The following is a 19,251-nucleotide window of genomic DNA, read 5'->3' on the forward strand; positions in this document are numbered from 1 at the left end:
ATAGCCCCGCTGCCCGATTGGCCCACTTGCCGATGACGTTGACCCGGGAGCGGCGCCCCTGCCGAAAAGTCGGCCCATCAACTCCACAGATGAGAACCGCTGCTCTGGCGAGACAGCCAAACAGCACCGGAGGCGGTTGGAAGCAACAACACAGTGGGCACTGATAATCTAAACCTCGATGGCCTAGTCTGGAAAACGATACGAACACTGTGCGCCCCAGTTAACGATCTGGCGCGGCTGTCGCTTGTCAGGGGGAGCCACAGAACCGCCATAGAACCCGACGCTTACCACGGGCTGGCTCTGCACTCTTCGCCTCGGCACCCCGTCGTCAAACGGGGTATCCTAGACTGGGAGGCGCGGCCTCGACCGAACCGAACGCCCACCTCCTCCCCGGCCTCCCAGTTTCCCGGTCTTGGTCTCGGTCTCGGTTCCCGCAGAACCGCAGCGTCGACCCTCCCTTGGCCCATCCCCGCCATACCTCCGCACTACTAACGCACACCAACAATGGCCGACAACACGCTCGACTCGCTCGTCAAGGGCGCGCCGATCACGCTGCCGGGCCAAGACCTGCCCAAAGCCGCGGGCGGCACGACCCCAATCTCGTCCTCGTCCTCGTCCTCACCGCCGAATAATAACCAGGGCAGCGGCAAGCCCGGCGATCCGCTCTCCCACACGCCGAGCTCGCCCTCGATGATCTACCTCAACCTGCTAATCCTCGAGGCGTCGCTGCGCGCGCAGTACCTCGAGCTCCGCGCCCGCCGCCGCCACCACACCTTCTTCCTGTCGCTGCTCACGCTGTGGACGGCCTTCTTCGGCTACGCGCTGTTCTTCGCGCCGCGCGAGGACGGCCGCGGCGTCGGCGGCAGCGTGTACTGGGTCGTCGAGACGACGGAGCACATGTGTTTCTTGGGCGGCGTCATGACGGCCCTGCTGGTGTGGGCGACGGGCATCTGGGAGCGGGGCGTGCGCTGGCCGCGGCGGTGGTTCACCGTCTCGAACCGGGGCCTGCGCGGGTTCAACTGCAAACTGGTGGTCATGAAGCAGCCGTGGTGGAAGGAGGCGCTGAGCACGGCCGGCTGGTTCCTCACCTATGGCCTGTTCTCCAACAACGGGAGCTCCTACCGCTGGGTCGATCCTGCGCTGGTCAGGGAGGTCGATCGGGAGTTGAATCTGTCACGGGAGAGCCATCCGACGGTGCATGTCACGCATTGGGATGAGGAGAAGGGTGGGCATGAGGAGGATCTGGCACCTGGTGGGGACTACGTCAAGCTCTTGCTGCTGGCGAAGCCGTTCTCGCCCACGTTCAGGGAGAACTGGGAGCTGTACAGGGCCGAGTACTGGGAGAAGGAGAACGAGCGGCGCGCACTGCTGCGGGTGAAGCTGAAAGAACGAGACCGGAAGCTGCGCAAGCAGTCTGGCGGCTGGCTCTGGTGGCTTCCATGGCGGAGAGCGGTACCAGTGGTCGAGAAGCCCTCAGCCGCTAATAACAATAATAACGAAAAGGTAGTCCACCATCCGCGGCATGCGGCGGTGGTGGGCGAGCACAGGCGGACGAGGAGCGGCAGCACCGCCACCGTTAGGAGAGGCAGCATGTCTGGCAGCACCAAGTCGAGGAGCACGACGCCGACGCTTGAAGCGGAAGAGCATCCCGGCATCGCACGCAAGGAGAGCACGTCGTCGAGCGCATCCGAGAAGAAGCGCAAAAAGCTCACGCCTAGCGCCAAGACCCGTCCTAGGGTTGAGTCCCGGTCTGTCACTCCCGAGATCCCGTCGCCGCTGGCGAGGGAGAGCAGTATTGGGCTGTCGGCAGATGCCAAAAGCCCATAGTGGGTTGATGCCAGAGTTCATTGTATGGTAAAGACGTAGCAGTCACAATGTCGTAGATGCCCTAGCCATGTGGAATAGTGATACCTCTTCTGCAAAACCATGAAGCAGGCAGTGTTGTTGCTCAAACTGCGAGGATGTAACTCGTAGGTACTGCTACTAGCCTGTACCGTAGTAGTGTGTGTTAAGGGTTCGGGTTGGATGTTCAGCGACGGTCAGAAACCCACTCCCGCTGCGTGCTTCCACTCGCCAGATTCAACCACGTCATGCAGGCTGCGACTTCAACTTTCAATCATTTCAACCGACCGAACCTTCCAAATTCATCCGATGGGAGCGACCCAAAACAAAATGGGTGATTCATAGTGTACAGGTAATCGCTCGGACCTTGGAGAGCCAGCCCCCTCCATCAACTCCGCATATAACTTTGCGCTCTCTGCATCTTCATCCGTGTCATCTTATCACACATCACTTCTGCAGTGCACTGCACAGTACTACAGTGAGGGACTCGGATCTTACATCGGGAGCCAACTACCTTACTACCTTAACCAACAACCAACAAGCCATCGCATTGCACTATCTGCACGCCCGGTGCCCAGGCTAGCTGCGACCCGTCGCATCCGCATATCATTCATAAGTCAAAAGTTCGTGCCGTAATTGACAACATGTACTACCACCCGACACAACCCTCCGCCCTCGCCATAGCACCCTACACCATCCGCGTGCCCTCGCCACCGCACATCGTCGTGCCACCTTTATCAGCCCCTGGAGGGCTCACCAACTCATTCCCGGCCGACGACGACGACGGCTTCGACGCCCGCGAGCACTATGACCACGACGGTTTAAGCGACGTAATGACCATCACGCCGTCCCCCAACGCTAGCCACGTGACAGGCCTGACCCGCGACGAGGTGCACCTCATCACCGCTGGCGGCCCCGTGGCGGCGGCGGGAGTGCAGACGGCGCGCGGCCGCGGCGCCTACGGGTGGGTGTACGAGGCGCGCCGGCGCGCGCAGCCCGTGCTCGACTACCTGTACCTGGGCCCCGCCGGCGCGGCCAAGGATCGCGCCTTCCTGGCGCGCGAGGGCATCACCATGGTGCTGTGCGCGCGCGACCCGCGGTTCGGCGACCTGATGGTCAACGGCGTGCGGCGGGCGGTGGAGGGACTGGGAGGAAGAGGAGGAGGAGGAGAGGGGGGGGATGCGCCTGTGGAGGTGGAGGCGGTCGATGTCGTCTTCGATGGCGCCGCTAGGCTGATGGGCGCGTTTGCGGGCGCGTTGCAGAGGATCAATGCGCATGTGCTGGCGGTGAATAGCAGGGCCGCCGCTGAGGGGACCGGGAGGAGGGGGAAGGTGCTCGTCGTGTGTGAGACGGGCAATGATTGGTCGGCGGCGGCGGTCGTGGCGTATCTGATGGCCATGTATGGCCTGGATACCGTGCGCGCCGTGCAGTACGTGCAGCTGCAGCGGTTCTGTGTCGGGGTGAGTGATGATGTCAAGTTTGTTCTGCGGGCATATGGGGATATCCTCACGGCCAAGGGGCAGGTTGGGGCTATGGCAACCTTTTCCAACCAGTTTGGAAGTGGTGGTGGTCTAGGGGGTAACTCCAAACGGCGGATTGAGGTGACGAGGGATGAGGATGGGGAAGAGAGGGCGGGCAGGGCGTTCGCCCCCTTCGTCGAGCGCGATGCCTAGCTGTGGTGTGGAGGAGGTTTCAGTGTTTGTGTGCATTTTTTTTCTTTCTGGCGGAAGTCTGGGACGGAACGGCAGGAATTCAGCCTGGCATTGAGGAAACTGTACCCTTTGAGTTTTGGTAGATGGGATCCAGTTGGTAACAAAGGCGTTCGGGATGGTCGGCTTGGTTTCTCAGCAGTCTTATACCCGCTGCGCGTCAGTCTTCAGACGCCCCTGGACCTGTTTTGATACAGTTTCGTTGTACGCGTAGAAGGTAACTACTCATGCGGCTACATTGTGGGCCATAGCATGTTTGGTCCCGGATCATGACATTCTGTCTCGGTGCCTACCTAGGCAGAGTCCGTCGCACAGCAGCAAAAGTGTCCGGGGTGTTGCAGACCGCCCAATGCAACCGCATCCTGCATCTCTCTGCAGACTGCATTGAAGATTCTCGGGACGGCCAGCCGAATCACCGCCAACAACCCCGCTCTATTGTGCTCTGAACCAACATCTTCTCTTTCAATCGACAGATTGCATTTCTTGTCATTTTGTCTCATTTCTAAACGGGAGCCACGACGCACCGCGGACATGGCGGAAGGCGAACCCGGCGCGGCATCTCCCAAGCAGCAGGGGTGGACCGAGCACGAGACGGAGAAGATCGAGGTGGACGTCACAGCCACTGATGTAAGTTTGGACTTCGTCGTCTGTTCTTGTCTGAGTGCGCTTGGAATAGCTGACTATATTTTTATCTTTCCTCGCGGCAGGTGGATAACAACCCCGACGACACCGCGTGAGTGTGACGCGAGCCCAGGCTCTCTGTCACGAGTCTTCTGCCGAATCTTAGATGCGCTGAGGAGGCATCATTGACTGACCCTACGACCTGAACTCGGGGTCTGATGTTGAATTAGCGGCGAATCCAGCTACGCAACGTCCTTGGCGTCCAGCGTGGTCGACTATCCCGTCGAACACGGCCGCCGCTATCATGCGTTTCGAGCGGGAAGTATGTTGTTTTGTTAAGACTAGTACCTACTTACTACCTTACCCTTAGTAGTTTCTTACTATGTGTCTTAAAAATGTCCCGTCGACCGTTTGAGCTCTGACGCAAAGGCTGTGTGAACTGCCAGGATACTCGCGGCCGAACGACGAGCAAGAGATGCAGCGGCTGCTGCTGCTCCACGACATCATGACCCGCCTCATCGGCGGCCTGTATCTCGCGCCCATCGACAAGGCAAAGACGCGCCGGATCCTGGATATTGGCACGGGCACTGGCGTGTGTAAGCAAGCAACCCCCCTCCCCCTTGCGCCCTCCTTACTTTTGCTCAGCCGCTGCTGGTCTGGCCGCTTGCTCATACGTACATATACCTTGCTGTACAAAAAGGGGCCATCTCGATCGCGGATGAGTTCCCCGATGCAACGGTAAGACAATACTTTAGTTAGCCCACATCCACTGGAGAGACGCAAAAGGAAAGCCCGTTTCTAAGAAAGTTGCGCGATGTTGCGCGCCCCCAGATCATCGGCAACGACCTCTCGGCCAACCAGACCACGTTCGTGCCGCCCAACGTCAAGTTCGAGGTCGACGACGTCGAAGACGCCTGGGTCCAGCCGCTCAAATACGATTGGATTTTCAGTCGGTACATGGCCGCCAGCATCCAGGACTGGCCCAAGCTAGTCAAGACCATCTTCGAGTTCGCCTTTTACCTTTTTATCTGCCCACTCCCACCCCTTCTCCTGTTTTTGGACCCACCCCCCTCTTCTTCCCACCCTCCCACCGTTTACTCACCACCCCCGTGTGATGATATAGGAACCTCAACCCGGGCGGCTACGCCGAATTCCAAGACTTCAACCTGCTCTACTACTCCGAAGACAACTCCCTGACCGAATCGCACGCGCTCAGGCAGTGGATCACGACGCTCTGCTCCGCGGCCGAGTCGCTGGGGCGCGACCCCAACCCGGGCTCCAAGCTTTCTGGCTGGGTGCGTGACGCCGGGTTCGCCAACGTCGTGCACAGGCGCTTTCGCTTGCCCATCGGCACCTGGCCGCGCGATCCGCTGCTCAAGGAGGTCGGCGGGTGGAACCTGACCCAGGTCAGTAATGGCCTGGAGGGGCTCAGCATGCGTCTGTATACGGGGGTGCTGGGGTGGGCGGAGGCCGAGGTTAGGGCCATGTTGGAGAAGGTCAGGGGGGATTTGGCGGATCCGGGGGTGCATGCTATGTTTGATTTGTGAGTTTTCTTTTTTCTTCTTCTTTTTTCCCTTTCTCTCTCCTTTTTCTAGGGTGTCTGCTTTGAGAGATGCAGGTGTGGGCGTGGTGCTGACGGAGGTGCGAATACGCTAGTCATGTGGTGTATGGACAGAAGCCGGAGTGAGATATAGGATGTTGGTGTGGTTCGGTGGACCGGGTGGTAATCAAAAAAGGCTGGAGGAGGTTCTGGTAATGCTCCTACATCAAACACCGGCGTACTTGGTATAGTGTTACTTGTGAGATGATCGCATGAACCTTCCAATACCAGCACAGCAGCCCATGGGTCCTTTCCATATTCTCTCATTGAACGTCTATCTCTATTTTTTGACCCAACCTTCTTCCAGGTTTGATACAACCGACCAGCCTGAGTTGAACAGGCGCTGAGTATGGTTGTGCACGTTAATAAAGTGGCTATAAACCGGCCGAGTGGTTGCCCGCGCCGTGACCCGCGAGCACGTTCCGCACGTGCTATGCGGCGTGGGAGTCCAGCCCGATACCACCCGCGCCAATGCTTCCTGCCCTAGTGTGTTGGTATTGTACATGCACGGGACCAAGGCACCACCTGTGAACTCCCCCATCGGTGGCGCCCTGGCTAAAGGCCCGCACCACCCATTCTCCCGATGTCTTGCGCTGCAAGGAAGAGCGATGGGAACGGTAATCCCGGGGAGGGAGACCCCGCCGCAGGGAGCGTCAATCGTACAGGACCGGTCACCCACACCCATCAAACGGAGGAGCGGCGGACGGGGTTCGATTGACTTAGACAAAGACAAAATGGCAATCCCAGACAAGCCCCCCACTACCACGCGGTAATATCCTCCACCTCGGCCTCCCCAAACGTGCTGCTCTTGGTGAGCTGCCCCACCGAGCTCTCCACCACCTCGCCCTCGGCAACATCCTTGCTCATGATGTCCGGGAGCACCTCCCTCAAAAACCCGAGGATGTAGTGGTTGACCTGCTCGAACTGCAGCAGGAAGGCATCGTGGCCCTCGGGGCTGTCGATGCGCTCCAGCCGCGCATTCCCGATGTGCTCCGCCAGCTCCTCCTGCTCGGCAAAGGTGAAGAGCCCGTCGCTCTCGATACCGAGCACCAGCGTCGGCTGCTCGATCATGGCCAGCGCCTCGGCCACGGAGCCCGCGCGGCCCCGGCTGACGTCGTGCGTGTCCAGCTTGCGGGTCATGGCGATGTAGCAGTTGCTGTCGAACCGCTTGACGAACTTCTCGCCCTGGTAGCGCAGGTAGGACTGCGCCGAGAAGTAGGTCGACCCCGTGGGGGGCATCACTTCGCCGCCCGTCAGGCTGCCGCCGCCGCCGCTGCCGCTCTTGGGTCCGTGGAACTGCGGATCCGGGGAGGCGTCTCCCGCGTGCTCCTGGTTGGGGGTCTGCTCGCCCTGGCTGCCCTGGCGCGAGGGGCTCCGCTTCCACTTGTGCCCGTCGTTGTGGATGTGGAAGTGCGCCTCGGACGGCGTGGCGGGCGTCGGTCGCTCGCGGATGGTCTGGCGGCGCGAGGGGTCTGGGATGTTCCGCCCGAAGCGGGCCTCGAACGAGTTCCGGCTCCGGTAGGTCAGGAGGGCGGCCATGCGTGCTGCGCCAAGGCCCGTCGAAGGGGGGTCGTCGAAGGAGTAGTAGCCATCCTCGTACTTGGGGTCGGCGTAGATGGACTGCCGCTGAGCCTCGCCCCAGCTGATGCCCCAGGCGCTGTGCCGGCTCGACGTGGCGATGGGCACGATGCACCGCACATAGTCCTTGCCGAGGTACGCCCACTCCAGGACAAACATGCCGCCGAGCGACCCCCCGATCACGGCGGCAACCTGCTTGACGCCGAGCTCGTCGAGCAGCATCTTGTGCAGCCGCACATCGTCCCGGATGGTCGTCAGAGGGAACTCGGGCCCGTACCGGCCCTTGGACATGTCTCCGTCCTTGGCGGTGACGGGGCTGGCCGTGCCGTACGGACTGCCCAGGCTGTTCATGCACACGATGAAGAAGCGTGACGTGTCGAAGGCCCGCCCCGGTCCGCCGAGTAGCGGGCCCCACCAGTCGGCCACGTCGGCGCTGCCGGTGAGCGCGTGGCAGATCACCATGACATTGTCGCCATCGGGGGAGAGCGTGCCCCGCGTGGTGTATGCCACGGGGACGTCGTAGAGCGTCACGCCCGACTCAAGCGTGAAGGACGGGATGACGGCTATCTGCTGGTCTGGGATGAGCGCCGCGAATGGATTCTCGGGCTGCGAGTGGATTCTTGCTTGGAAGTATTCAGCCACCGCTCCTTGTGCGCGAAAAGTAGTATGGAGTGTATACGAGTGTGTGTCGTCGACAAGGGTGGATAGGCGATAGGGGAAGGAGGAGATGAGTTGGCTCACCATATTTCGGCCGCTGGCCGTTTTGCGGCGAGTCTGAAGTCATCGCGGCTATGAGACGGCGTATTTTGTAGGTCAGCGAACTCGGCAATCAACAAAGCAAGAAAAGAGTCCAATTCCACGGGAGACCGTCCCTAACAAGGAGTGAAGTGAAGCACACCGAGTCGTGAGTCACGGAAGGAAGTACTAGATAAGCATTTCAGAAAACAGTCACAGTGACAGTGTCATCCATCGGGGCGGAATGGGCCCCTCGGAGCCGCAAGCGTAGATTGCGCCATTGCCAGCAATGGATCCCATGTCTCGGCCCGGGTCTGGTTTGGATGAGCAAAAGTGGGCGCCGGCAATCGGCCATTGACGCTTTGAAAGCCTTGAAAGGTGGGTCTGTGGGGCGGACAGTTTGTGTACCGGAATATGGGTTAGGGTTGGCGTCGCTCCCTCGGAGACCGAAAGCCGCCGCACTGCGAGACTCGGGGAAAAGTCTGCGGGAACTGTCATCGGAATATGAAGAAGGGATAAGAGATAGGGGATCAAGAGGGAATTGGGCGACACTGGCTCCGTAGGGACAGCGACCGGATGAAAGAAGTCTCTAGGCTGTCTTATCAGAGAGCCCCTCGAGCTGGGATCAGGGGGACTCGGTGTAGTAGGCAAGGTAAGTACTGTGATGAGGAGAAAGAAGTGAGAGAGAGGCAGTGATCGAAGGGGCACCTAAGGTATATGTGAGAGACGGCGGAGCAGCTGATAATCGAGGATAGTTTCAGCAAGAGGTTGCAGACCATGTGCTGGAGATATAGCACTACACTATTGAGGCCTGTTATCAAGCGGCTGCAGCCCCCTTCAACCGTGGTCCCTGGGTCCGAAATATCTCTCACATCAGCTAGCAGCAAATCATATCGATTAGCTCACATGTCATAGTCCATTAAATTTAAAGTAGACACCAGTGTTCAGCACCCGATGGAAAGTGCAAACCGCATCCAGGGGTAGTAGACGGTACTGTCAGGGAGCGCGTCGACGATCATCGGCAGGTAGCGGTACTTCCATTGCTCCTGTAGAGCCTCGTCCATGCCCCAGTCCAGCGGCATACCAACCCATTTGCACTTGCACCACTCCCAGTAGGACGGATACCAGCCAGCCTGGGCCCAGTCAATGATCGCAGCCACTCCGGGTTGCGTCCCCGGCGTTACGAGGATGTTGCAGGGCACAAGGTCTCCATGCGTGAAAACAATCGGTAGCTGTTCCTCGATCTCTATGCTGCAGGCTGCTTGGAAGGCCTGTACAGCGTCACCGCCTAGCCATGGCCCGTTCAGCTTGTTGTAGTCTGTGACAAGATAGTCGTTCAGAGGCAGTTTTCCGACAGCACCTTCGGCGGACATCACATCAGGCATTACATTCATACGAAGTGGTTCAAGTGGTGTCACTCACCAATATAGACGTCGCTCGGATCCTGCCTCAAACCCCTCCATGCCTGCACCATGCTCCGGAGTTCCCTGCAAATGGTCTGCCTTACAGGGTCGGTGAAACCATCCCAGCGTTCCGCTAAAGTCGGAGCGTTGACCAGGGCCATGTAGATGAAGCCTTGGCCACTATCCTCGGCCCAGCCCATCACCTCGGGCACCGGAACACGACCCTGCAGGTGCTTGTACACATACCGCTGAGCCTCCACCTCAGCCCGCACGACTTGCGTTCCGTACTTGACCAGTAGACCGAGTTCAGGGATCCTAACCGGCGGGGGCCGGTTCGGGTCATTCGCTTTGGGATGCCCGGTTGCTTTGTTTCGTTCTCTGATCTCCGCCGGTGAAGGAAGCAGCCTGTTCGGGTGAGCTTCGGTAAAGCTGGTGCCGTGGAAGGGAGCAACCTGGGCAGATGCAGCTGGGGGAAGAGTGGGAGGCGTCCTGCTGGTTGGCATGATGACGAAAGCGAGAGACGTAGGAAATAGCAATCGAGGGAAAGCAGACTAGTCAAATGCGGGAAGAATGGATATGTCTTCGGTGACTGCAAAGTCGCTGAACATAGAAGTTCAATCATCTCAGTATACCGTCAGTTTCTCGCATCAATTTTGAAGCTTCCCTCTCGAGTTGGCCGTAGCAAGCACGTGAAAGCCATGTGTATCGTGTATCGTAGCCTCCGCAGTATCGTATGATTTCCTCGAGAAATTAAAAGACAAAATACAGTTCCAGGCTGTGCTAAATCGTCTTCCTCCTTGTGTTCAACTGGCTGCTCTGGCGATTGAGCTGCCGTTGGTTTTATTGAACTGGTGAAGTTGCCCAAGCTTGAAAGCTTGAACTGGAGAAGACAGAAGTAGGCTGAACTTGAGGTCAAGTGGCCGATGCGTCAGAGTGGGTCGCTTAAGGCCTTGGCAGCCTCGTCGGATGAGGCTGGCTCCGCAACCACGCCAGAGCTGCGATTTGGCGATCTGACGCGAACTAGTCCTTCCAACCGGCGGCCAACATCGCAAACTGAAATCCACACCGACTTCTCGGCACTGACCTCACGGAATCTTTTCTGTCGGTGCTGTGAGCCAGAACTCCGATGCGCCGTGCGACTTGATCGGTAATCTCAAGCTCCTTCCTCTTCGTTTGAGTCGCTCGTTTTTCCCTTTGTTCATTCCCGCTCTCGCCTTTGTGCCAATTGCCATCTCTTTCGGCATCTAACCCACGGCCTTTTCTTTCCTCCACGTCGGCAGTTCTTCATCTAACCCCTCTGCACAAGCTTTGCCAGGATTAAAGCGTTCATCATTGATTCTTGGAGACGGCGACCTCCGGCTGCACGTCTCCCCGTCGACAAATGACAGGACTCCTGCGATTCCGCCCTTAATGATGCCTCCAAAGCGGAAGAGAAACGATCGAGGCCCCGGCGACTCGGGCCCCTCGAGGCCATCGCCCCATCGCCCTGCCGATACGGCTCTGGGCCACCATGATAGAAGTTTCGATGGAGGCCGCGGCCCCCGTGGCGGCAGGAACGGGCGGAGAGGAGACCGTCGCGATTCTTCGCAGCCTTCCAATCCAAACTCGTCGTTTTCTGGCCCAGACCCGCGTTCACCACCGCTTCCTCGACCCTCGAGCTCGTCTTCTTTGGCACCCCCGCCCGTAGCAATGACTCCGACGCCTGCGGCCGCACCCGCGCCCGCACCCGCACCGGTACCCACGCCCGTCCCCGCGACAGCTCCGGCGCCTGCGTCACCTCCCCCGTCTCCGATACAACCCTTCTACGACTACAGCATTATCACTGAAGATTGCGTGAGCAGATGGGCAAGTGGCGCTCGGCAGGAAGTCATTGAGCATGGAATCCAGTCGCGCAAGGATGAGGATGTCACCGAAGTCGTCGTGATATTCCAGGAGCTAATCCACTCCGTCACTGACGGACGACTCCAAGGCTATGACGCAGGTGACGTAGTAAAAGAGATCCTGGGGCCGGAGCTATCAGACGAAGATCGGACGGTCGCCACTTTCGACCCCCACACCCTATTCCTTGACACCGTTTCTACATTTATGGACGTCGAGTCCGGCCCTCTTCGGCCGCAGCTCCGCGACTTCATGGTGGCCACAGACGTCTCCCCAGCCCTTATGCGCCTCGTCCTGGACCCTCCAATCCTCCAGCACCTCGATTTAATCCGCGACACCTTCGTGAGAATGGGCATCCGCCAATCGACAAACCTGCTATACCGCCAAGCGAATTACAATCTCTTGCGCGAAGAGACCGAAGGTTACTCGAAACTTCTCACCGAGCTGTTCACAACGAACAGCTCGGGGTCGTCCTCATCTGAGGCCGTGCAGGCCACGTTCAACAAGGTTATGGGCCTTATTGGGACTTTCGACCTGCACCCCGGCCGCGTACTGGACGTGACCTTCGATGTCTTTGCCGCGGTGCTAATCAAGCAGTTCCGCTACTTCATCAAGTTTTTGCGCATTAGTTCCTGGTGGCCCCGCAGTCAGCTCATCCAGCCAAATAACACCTTCATCGGCGGCCTGCCTATCTGGGCTTTGCCTGAGCATCCTGGATGGGAGACCAGCGAGGAGGAGGAAGCAATGCTGACCGAGCAGCGGCTGCAACGAGATATTGCGTTCTGGGAGCGAGCGCGCGAGATCAAGCTTGATGCTTACTTCGAGCTGGGAGGCAGACAGCTCACGGCATCGGACGAGGAGCGTCTGGCGAACGGCACGGTTGACGATGGTGCGGAATCAAGCATCGAGCAGGAATGGATCAGAATAACCAAGACACTACCACCTCCGGGCAACCGAGACGCCGCGCAGATGTTGGGATTCAAGCTGCGCTTTTACACGTCGGAGGCCAGGGACCCCGAGGACACGTTACCGGCAAACTTGCTCTACCTCATAGCGCTGCTGATCAAGGTCGGCTTCATCTCGCTGACGGACCTGTGGAATCACATATGGCCCAAAGACGAGGACATGGAGAGCGTCAAGGCGCAGAAGATGAAAGAGCTCGAGGAGAAAGAGAAAGCCAAAAGACCAGGCGGAGAAAAGAACGCGCTGATGATGGCTGGGGCTCTGCCGGACGACAGCCCCATGCCCCAAAGCAACACACGTCGCGATGTAACAGCAAACAAACCCGACGTCGACATGAAAACTGCCGAACCCGCAGAGGAGAAGCCAAAGCTGCCGGAACCGGCGGATCAAAAGGTGCATCTTCTCAAGTGCCTCCTTACCATTGGCGCTCTCCCCGAATCGCTTTTCATTATCGGGCGGCATGAGTGGATCCTCCAAGCATACGCCGACGAGATCCTACCTCTCTTTCACCGCATCCTTCATCAGTCCATCGATGTCGTCTACCAGCAGAGCCGCCCGATACCGTCGCGTCCGATCGAATGTCCTCAGAAGAAGCTTCCTGATCTCGACCAGTCGGGTGTACCCAAAGGCAGCATTAAACGGAGCGCACCGCCCCTCAAACGGGCTCTGAAATGGCCACACCCGGATAAGGCTGACGTCGGGGACGGCATGTCTTATCGCTTCTACTGGGACGAGTGGGCGGATAACGTACCTGTCTGCCGAACGGTAGACGATCTTTTCACGCTCTGCGACTCCCTCCTGAACGTCGTCGGCGTCAACATCGGTCTTGACGCCTCTCTGGTGGCTAAGCTCGCGGCCATTGGCTGCAAGAGCCTGGCCGATGATCAGTCGCCTGGCAACATTGCGCGTTGGATTGATCTACTCAAGCGCCTACTGGTTCCAGCGCTGAGTCTCGGCGAGCCTAATTCATCACTGGTCGACAGCGTATGGACGCTGCTCAAGCAGTACCCTATCCGGACTCGTTTTAACCTCTACGCCGAGTGGTATGAAGGCTCCATCTCCCGACTCGAGCCCGTGCGGAAGGCCTTCGCTCGGACAAGGTTGGAGACGCTCAGCAAGATGAAGCGCCTCTCCTTGACCAACATTCCCCAGATGGCAAAGAGTCTCGCTAAGATTGCCTATCCGTCCCCCGGTATCGTTTGCAAGGTCGCCCTGCTCCAAATCGAATCCTACAGCAACCTGATCGAGGCCTTTGTCGAATGTGCCAAGTACTTCACTGATCTAGGATACGATGTCCTTGTCTGGTCGGTGTTGAGCTCGCTCGGCGGCCAACAGCGGAGCCGCACTCAGGAGACTTCAGTGTTGCTCACCAGCAAGTGGCTCCAAGCGCTGTCGCGCTTCTCGGGCAAAGTCTTTCAACGCTACTCCAACATGGATCCGTCGCCCGTTCTTCGCTATGTCAACAACCAGCTTCTGCAGGGGAATTCGACCGACTTGGTCATCCTCGAAGAGCTGATCGGCTCTATGGGCGGTGTTGTGTCCGGGCTGGATTTCACCGACGCTCAGCTGCACGCCATGACTGGCGGAGAATTGCTCCGTCGCGAGACTCTTGTCAATCTCGGAGACAAGCGATTCTTGTCAGTACGGAGTGCGCAGCGACTAATGAAGGCCCTGTCCCACTCCAATCTGGCCGGCCAACTGCTCATCAATATCGCTCAGTACCGGCAAAATGCCATCTACAAGATCGCGGACGGCAGCGCGCGTATCAAGTACCTCTCGACCATCCTGGACGATACCCACCAGGTTCTTCTGCGGTACCTGGACTTGCTCCGCAGCAACATGGATGCCGAGACGTTCGACAAGCTCATTCCTGACGTCGTTCAGCTCATGAGAGACTACGGCCTGGACGCCAACCTCGCCTTTACCATCCACCGGCCTAGCATCCGCTGGGACGCGAAGTCTCCCATCGCGGCCAGAGAGAGCCAGGTCCAGATCACCAAAGCCGGTACGGATGTCGACGGCGATGTAGCCATGGAGACGGCCGTCACGCCCACCCAAGGCGATGGCAGCAGCACCGACGCCAAGGGAGACACCGGCAATGACAGTCCGCCCTCGAAAGCACCAAACAGCCGCGCGTCAGAGGCGATCCCGGAGGCGCTCGCTCCGCTAATTGACGAGATCCAGGGCGTCCGACCTCAGCAGTCATGGCGGTACATCAGTCCGGCATGTTATGTGTTTTCCTGGTCGCTGCAGCTTGGAAATCTGGTGTTCCCGCGCGAAAGCTACTTTTCTGAAGTCGACCGACTGAAAAAGCAGGCTGAAGACGTCATGAAGGACAGGACGGACATGACGCGGCCTGGAATGGACAAGAAAACCCAAAGACGGGATGAGATTCTTGACCGGCAGAAGGACCTCCTCCGGGAGGTTAACGAGGGCTTCACGGCCTTCTCCAAGGGCAGACTGCACATCGGCAGGCAAGCTAGTACATGGTTTCCTGCAGGTATTGCAAAGGCCGATGCGACGTCGGACGCGCTGCTGGAAGAATGCATTCTTCCGCGCCTGCAGATCTCGGCCATGGACGCGGAATACTGCTTCAGACTGGTCAAATTCCTGCATGAGTTTTCGGCCCCGAACTTCAAGCTCATGTCGCTCTATGACCGGCTGTTCAACCACAACCGTCTGCGCGGCATCATCTTTGCATGCACGGTCCGCGAAGCCGAACATCTTGGCCGCTTCCTGAGGCTCATCCTCGGCGACCTCTCCAAGTGGCACGGTGACAAGGCTGCTTACGAGAAGGAAGCGCTGGGTCTCAAAGAACTACACGGCACCAAGACGCGGCAGTATCTGGGGTTTGCCACCGCTTTCGATGCCGATGGCAAGCCGACCGAGTTTCTCGAGCATGATCCGTTCAAGGAAGTCCTGTTCCGCTGGCACAAGGAGCTCAACACGGCTCTGAGAACGTGCTTGAACGGCATGGAATGGATGCATATCCGCAATGCCATCAGCATCCTCAAGGGCGTCATCGATTATTTCCCGGCCATCAACTTCATGGCCGACAAGTTCCTTGAGCAACTCAACACTATCAAGGACCGCGAAGCGGCCACCAAGAACGCACCAGAGTCCGAGCAAGGCCACCGCGTCGATCTCTCCGTCACAGCCCAGACCGCCTACTCGGAGTTGAAGAAGAGGAAGTCGAAGTGGATCCTTGTCCAGGCGTTCCGGCCGGGTGTTGTAAGTCCATCCGCGCGAAGGCCCGGACAATCAGGAACTGACAGTATGCAGAAGAGCGACGGAAAGGACGAGAGACGATCCACAACACCGGCCAGCTCTTCCCTCCGAGGCTCAGCGGCGGAGTTCAAGCCCAACGGGGTGCGTTCGTCACAGCCTACCGAAGTTGAAGATGGAGAGGTCAAGGACGGCAGAGCGGGCAACGCCACGGCCAAAGCAGCCGAACCCAATGCTCCGAAGCCGCAGCCGGCCAGGGAGTCCCCGCGGGAGACCAATTCCCCGGCGCCGAAGACAGAATCCACAAACTCCGGAAGGCCAGGCACGCCCAAGCCGCCGGCCGCGCCCCACTCGAGTAGTCGACAGGAGCCTCAAAAGTTCTCCACCCTGCCCCCCGGTGGACCTGGACTTCCAAGCAGACCAGAGCTCCCTAACAGGCCCGACGTGCCGGTGCCCAGTAGGTATGGACAGGCCCGGCACGATAGGCGGGAGATTCCGACACGAGAGGCCCGCGACTACCGTGACGGCCGGGAATCACGAGACCACCATTCGCGTGACTCTCGCGAGTCTCAAGGCGCCCGGGAGAATAGGGATTACCGGGCAGCGGAGACCTCGCGGCCAGAGCGACTTCGCGAACCACCGGTACCATCCGATAGGCGTGCTGCGGATGCTGGACCGCGGGAACCCGGTCCCCGTGAAGCTAGTCGCGACGGCCGCGACGCTGGACGACCATCCGACCGGGAGCGGCCGAGCAGAGCAGAGCCGGCACCGCGTAGGCACGACCACGGCCCACCAGCGGAAAGGGATAGCCGTGCTCCCAGAGAAAGAGGTCCGGGTCGGTCTGACGGTAGATACGCCAGAGAATCCGCGGTTTCCACCCCTCCGCCGGCAGCCGCTGCGCAGAATGGCGCCCAGGAGCCTCCCATCAACCCCGAGCGGGCTCGATTACTTGGGGTTGAACAGCCCGTACTCGTCAATCCAGCAAGGGCTGCCCTGATGAACGAGTCAAGAGAACCTTTGGGCCGCGGGTCTCCGAGAGACCAATCCAGGGAACGACCTCCACGGACTGAGTCGCCTAGGCGAGCCGACCGTACCCCGGCAAATCCACCCCCTCCGGATCATGGTCGCGACGATCGCCACGCGCGCCACCGTCATTCGCCCGCTCCTGAAGCTGCACGAGAATCCCGGAACGAGCCCGCAGGCCCGCCTTCACGGCCCGACCGAACCGCGGAGCGCGAAGACAGGATGGCCAGGCCCGCCAGGGATCCTCCACACGCTAGCCAGCCCCGCTCGGATAGCGACCACGGGAGACTCAACCAGCAAGATCCCAACTACGGCCGATTGAACCCGATCCAGTCTGTCGTCGATATGCCGCCGGCGGCGGGTCCTCCGCCGTCAGGTCCGCGAGGCCGGGGTGGCCGGAATATAGGGCGACCCGGCGCCGTCAACGGCCCTCCGATGCGCCCTGCTGACAACAGATTCGCGGGGCTCGAGCCGATCCGGCCACCGACTCCCGATGAGCGGCATCCTCCAACTGGGCCCTCTTCGTCACGCTCGCGGCGAGGCCACTATGATAGCGGGAACATGATCTCATCGCCAACAACGGCCGGGCCTCCTGGAGTCGGAGTGCACCCAGACAGGATGCGGCAGATCAACCAAGCGCCGCTTCCCCCACCGCTGCCTCCACCTCCGACGGGCCCGGCTGCCGGCATCCACCCGGACCGTCTCATCAACCTGGTTGCGGGTCAGCCATCGGGGCCTGGTTCGCACTCGCGCCCACCAATGCACACACCGGACCGCCCGTCGATGCCCGCCCCTAGCTCTGGTGCGCGGCCCACACCTTCAGGACCTAGTGCCGATTTCTCCTCAACTCCCACCGGCCCTGCGGCCGGGAACGACCGGATGAGGCCGGGCGGCAGACAACTTCGGGGTATCCAGAACACGCTCGACAAGGCCTCAGCAGACGCCGCCAGAGGTCCGGGCATGCGGACGACTCGGTCACGACCGACCTTGGCAGGGTCAGACGTCCAGATACTGACAGGTGCGTCGCCGGTGACAACGCCCGTGCAAGAACGGCCGCCGCCTGACGTCCTCCGGGACTCGTCGTCCCGCCGTGACATGAGCACCGACCGGGCGCCCCCGCGCGGGCCTGAGCCGATCCAGGCCGTGGGAGACAGCCGCCAGGCCAACAACAACAGCAGCCGCGGGCCTGGCAGCCGCGGCGAGCACGACCGCGGCCGCCGCGACCACCATCGCTCGGAGCGCGGCAGCCGGCCGTCCAGGCGGAGTAGCCGCGAGCGCACGCCAGACCGGGGGGAGCGCGAGTCTAAGGATCCTCGCGACTACCGAGATAGCAGGCGGTCGGGTGTGTCGTCTAGCGTGTCTGGCGGCGCGCGCGATGAGCGGGACGCGCGTCGGTCCTCGTCGCTCCGTGAATCCACGAGTAGTGGTGGTGCTAACCGACAGCCTATTCCCGGCGGTCCTGGGGGAGGAGGAAGGGATCTAGCGCCGCCGCGCGAGTCGAGTTCGCATCGCAGTCACCGCGGCGACGGCGGACCGGGAGGTGGAAGGGGTGACGGAGCCCACGGTGCTGGCGATTATGGACGGAGCGGGTCTTCCAGGGGAAATAATGGGGCTCTTAGGGATTCTAGATCCAGACCCGGAGGAGGAGGAGATGAGCGTGGTGGTGATCCGAGGGGCGGTGGTGGTGATGATCGGGCGGCGAGGAAGCGCAGGGGCGAAGGGGGTGTGGACTCGGGCGGCGACGGCGGAAGCGGAAGTCACCAGGACAAGCGGCCGCGGCGTTAGTAACTTTGCGGTTGTCGTCGTGTTGAAAGAGTGTTTGTTGTTGCGGGATCAAATCAGATTGGAGGAGAGAGGATTTTACGAAGTACGCGCGTCGCACACACAAAGTTGTCATTTCCGGGTCGGCGGCCACCAACTATCAGAATTTGAGAAGCGTCATACATTGCAATGATGGATGGGTACGCCAGTTTCTTTTAGATCTCGGTGGGGGCCAAAGTCAAGTCGAGTCGAGTCGAGTCACCAAAAAGATTACCTACTCCGAGACGATACTATTTCCACGCACCATCTATCAACTCAACGTTTATTTTATCTTTTCTCCCGAGGGGCCAAAGACCGTGATCGTTCGATATTCAGAAGGCGTGCTTGGTACTATCTTCCCGGCATACGTACATACCTATCTACTTACATTATACCATACCGTGTTTGCCGGGAGCGTTTCTGAGACGACGCAACGAGCCCTCGACAGCGGAGAAGAGCGAAGAGCGGATGGCTGCACATTCACATTCACATTCACACACACACACACACACACACACACACACACACATATATATATATATATATTATGTCTCCTCCCCGTCGTTTACCCATCGCATTCCTCTGTATACCTTTTATTCTGTTATCTGTGCGGATTTGGCACGGCGCAGTTCCACTGAGAAGAATGGCGTTGTAAAAACGATATGGTTTTATACAAAAAGCGACTCGATGGTGGGGCGTTGTGGGCTGCTTCTGGTATTACACATAATAATGGATCAAGTATAGTAGAAAGGACAGGAGTCGGAAGTTTGTGAGACTACGATTAATAGTGGAGTGCTGATCGTGTGTACTGTGCTTTGTATGTACCTATGTATTTATCAAATCTTTAAGTGTTGTATTGTACATGTGGGATATC

General features: G+C 59.3%; 6 protein-coding genes across 6 annotated transcripts; 4 read left to right on the top strand and 2 right to left on the bottom strand.

Moving 5' to 3' along the window:
• Positions 1-388: 388 nt before the first annotated feature.
• Positions 389-1,953, top strand: B0T15DRAFT_179313 (Spo7-like protein-domain-containing protein). Its single transcript, XM_062862283.1, has one exon. It carries the CDS (start codon positions 505-507, stop codon positions 1,825-1,827), a length of 1,323 nt encoding a protein of 440 aa, XP_062723247.1. The 5' UTR covers positions 389-504; the 3' UTR covers positions 1,828-1,953.
• A 119-nt stretch (positions 1,954-2,072) lies between these two features.
• B0T15DRAFT_530287 (uncharacterized protein) lies at positions 2,073-3,837 on the top strand. Its single transcript, XM_062869163.1, has 2 exons — positions 2,073-3,292; positions 3,353-3,837. The coding sequence occupies exons 1-2, from the start codon at positions 2,487-2,489 to the stop codon at positions 3,513-3,515; spliced, it is 969 nt and encodes a 322-aa protein (XP_062723248.1). The 5' UTR covers positions 2,073-2,486; the 3' UTR covers positions 3,516-3,837.
• Positions 3,838-3,844: 7 nt separating this feature from the next.
• Positions 3,845-6,195, top strand: B0T15DRAFT_179370 (S-adenosyl-L-methionine-dependent methyltransferase). The gene is made up of 8 exons (XM_062862284.1): positions 3,845-4,178; positions 4,259-4,284; positions 4,403-4,494; positions 4,619-4,768; positions 4,873-4,910; positions 5,004-5,179; positions 5,296-5,715; positions 5,829-6,195. Exons 1-8 carry the CDS (start codon positions 4,083-4,085, stop codon positions 5,857-5,859), a joined length of 1,029 nt encoding a protein of 342 aa, XP_062723249.1. The 5' UTR covers positions 3,845-4,082; the 3' UTR covers positions 5,860-6,195.
• B0T15DRAFT_179533 (Alpha/Beta hydrolase protein) lies at positions 6,117-8,216 on the bottom strand. Its single transcript, XM_062862287.1, has 2 exons — positions 8,092-8,216; positions 6,117-7,973 (listed from the first exon to the last, which is right to left on the bottom strand). Exons 1-2 carry the CDS (start codon positions 8,132-8,134, stop codon positions 6,532-6,534), a joined length of 1,485 nt encoding a protein of 494 aa, XP_062723250.1. The 5' UTR covers positions 8,135-8,216; the 3' UTR covers positions 6,117-6,531.
• Positions 8,217-8,910: 694 nt separating this feature from the next.
• On the bottom strand, positions 8,911-10,356 carry B0T15DRAFT_179376 (kinase-like domain-containing protein). The gene is made up of 2 exons (XM_062862285.1): positions 9,508-10,356; positions 8,911-9,445 (listed from the first exon to the last, which is right to left on the bottom strand). Exons 1-2 carry the CDS (start codon positions 9,989-9,991, stop codon positions 9,030-9,032), a joined length of 900 nt encoding a protein of 299 aa, XP_062723251.1. The 5' UTR covers positions 9,992-10,356; the 3' UTR covers positions 8,911-9,029.
• Positions 10,357-10,769: 413 nt separating this feature from the next.
• On the top strand, positions 10,770-18,604 carry B0T15DRAFT_179640 (transcription factor/nuclear export subunit protein 2-domain-containing protein). Its single transcript, XM_062862288.1, has 2 exons — positions 10,770-15,560; positions 15,612-18,604. Exons 1-2 carry the CDS (start codon positions 10,899-10,901, stop codon positions 18,360-18,362), a joined length of 7,413 nt encoding a protein of 2,470 aa, XP_062723252.1. The 5' UTR covers positions 10,770-10,898; the 3' UTR covers positions 18,363-18,604.
• The last annotated feature ends 647 nt before the right edge of the window (positions 18,605-19,251 follow it).

This window comes from Chaetomium strumarium (genome assembly GCF_033439665.1).
Source record: "Chaetomium strumarium strain CBS 333.67 chromosome Unknown B0T15scaffold_3, whole genome shotgun sequence".
Classification (NCBI taxonomy): domain Eukaryota; kingdom Fungi; phylum Ascomycota; class Sordariomycetes; order Sordariales; family Chaetomiaceae; genus Chaetomium; species Chaetomium strumarium.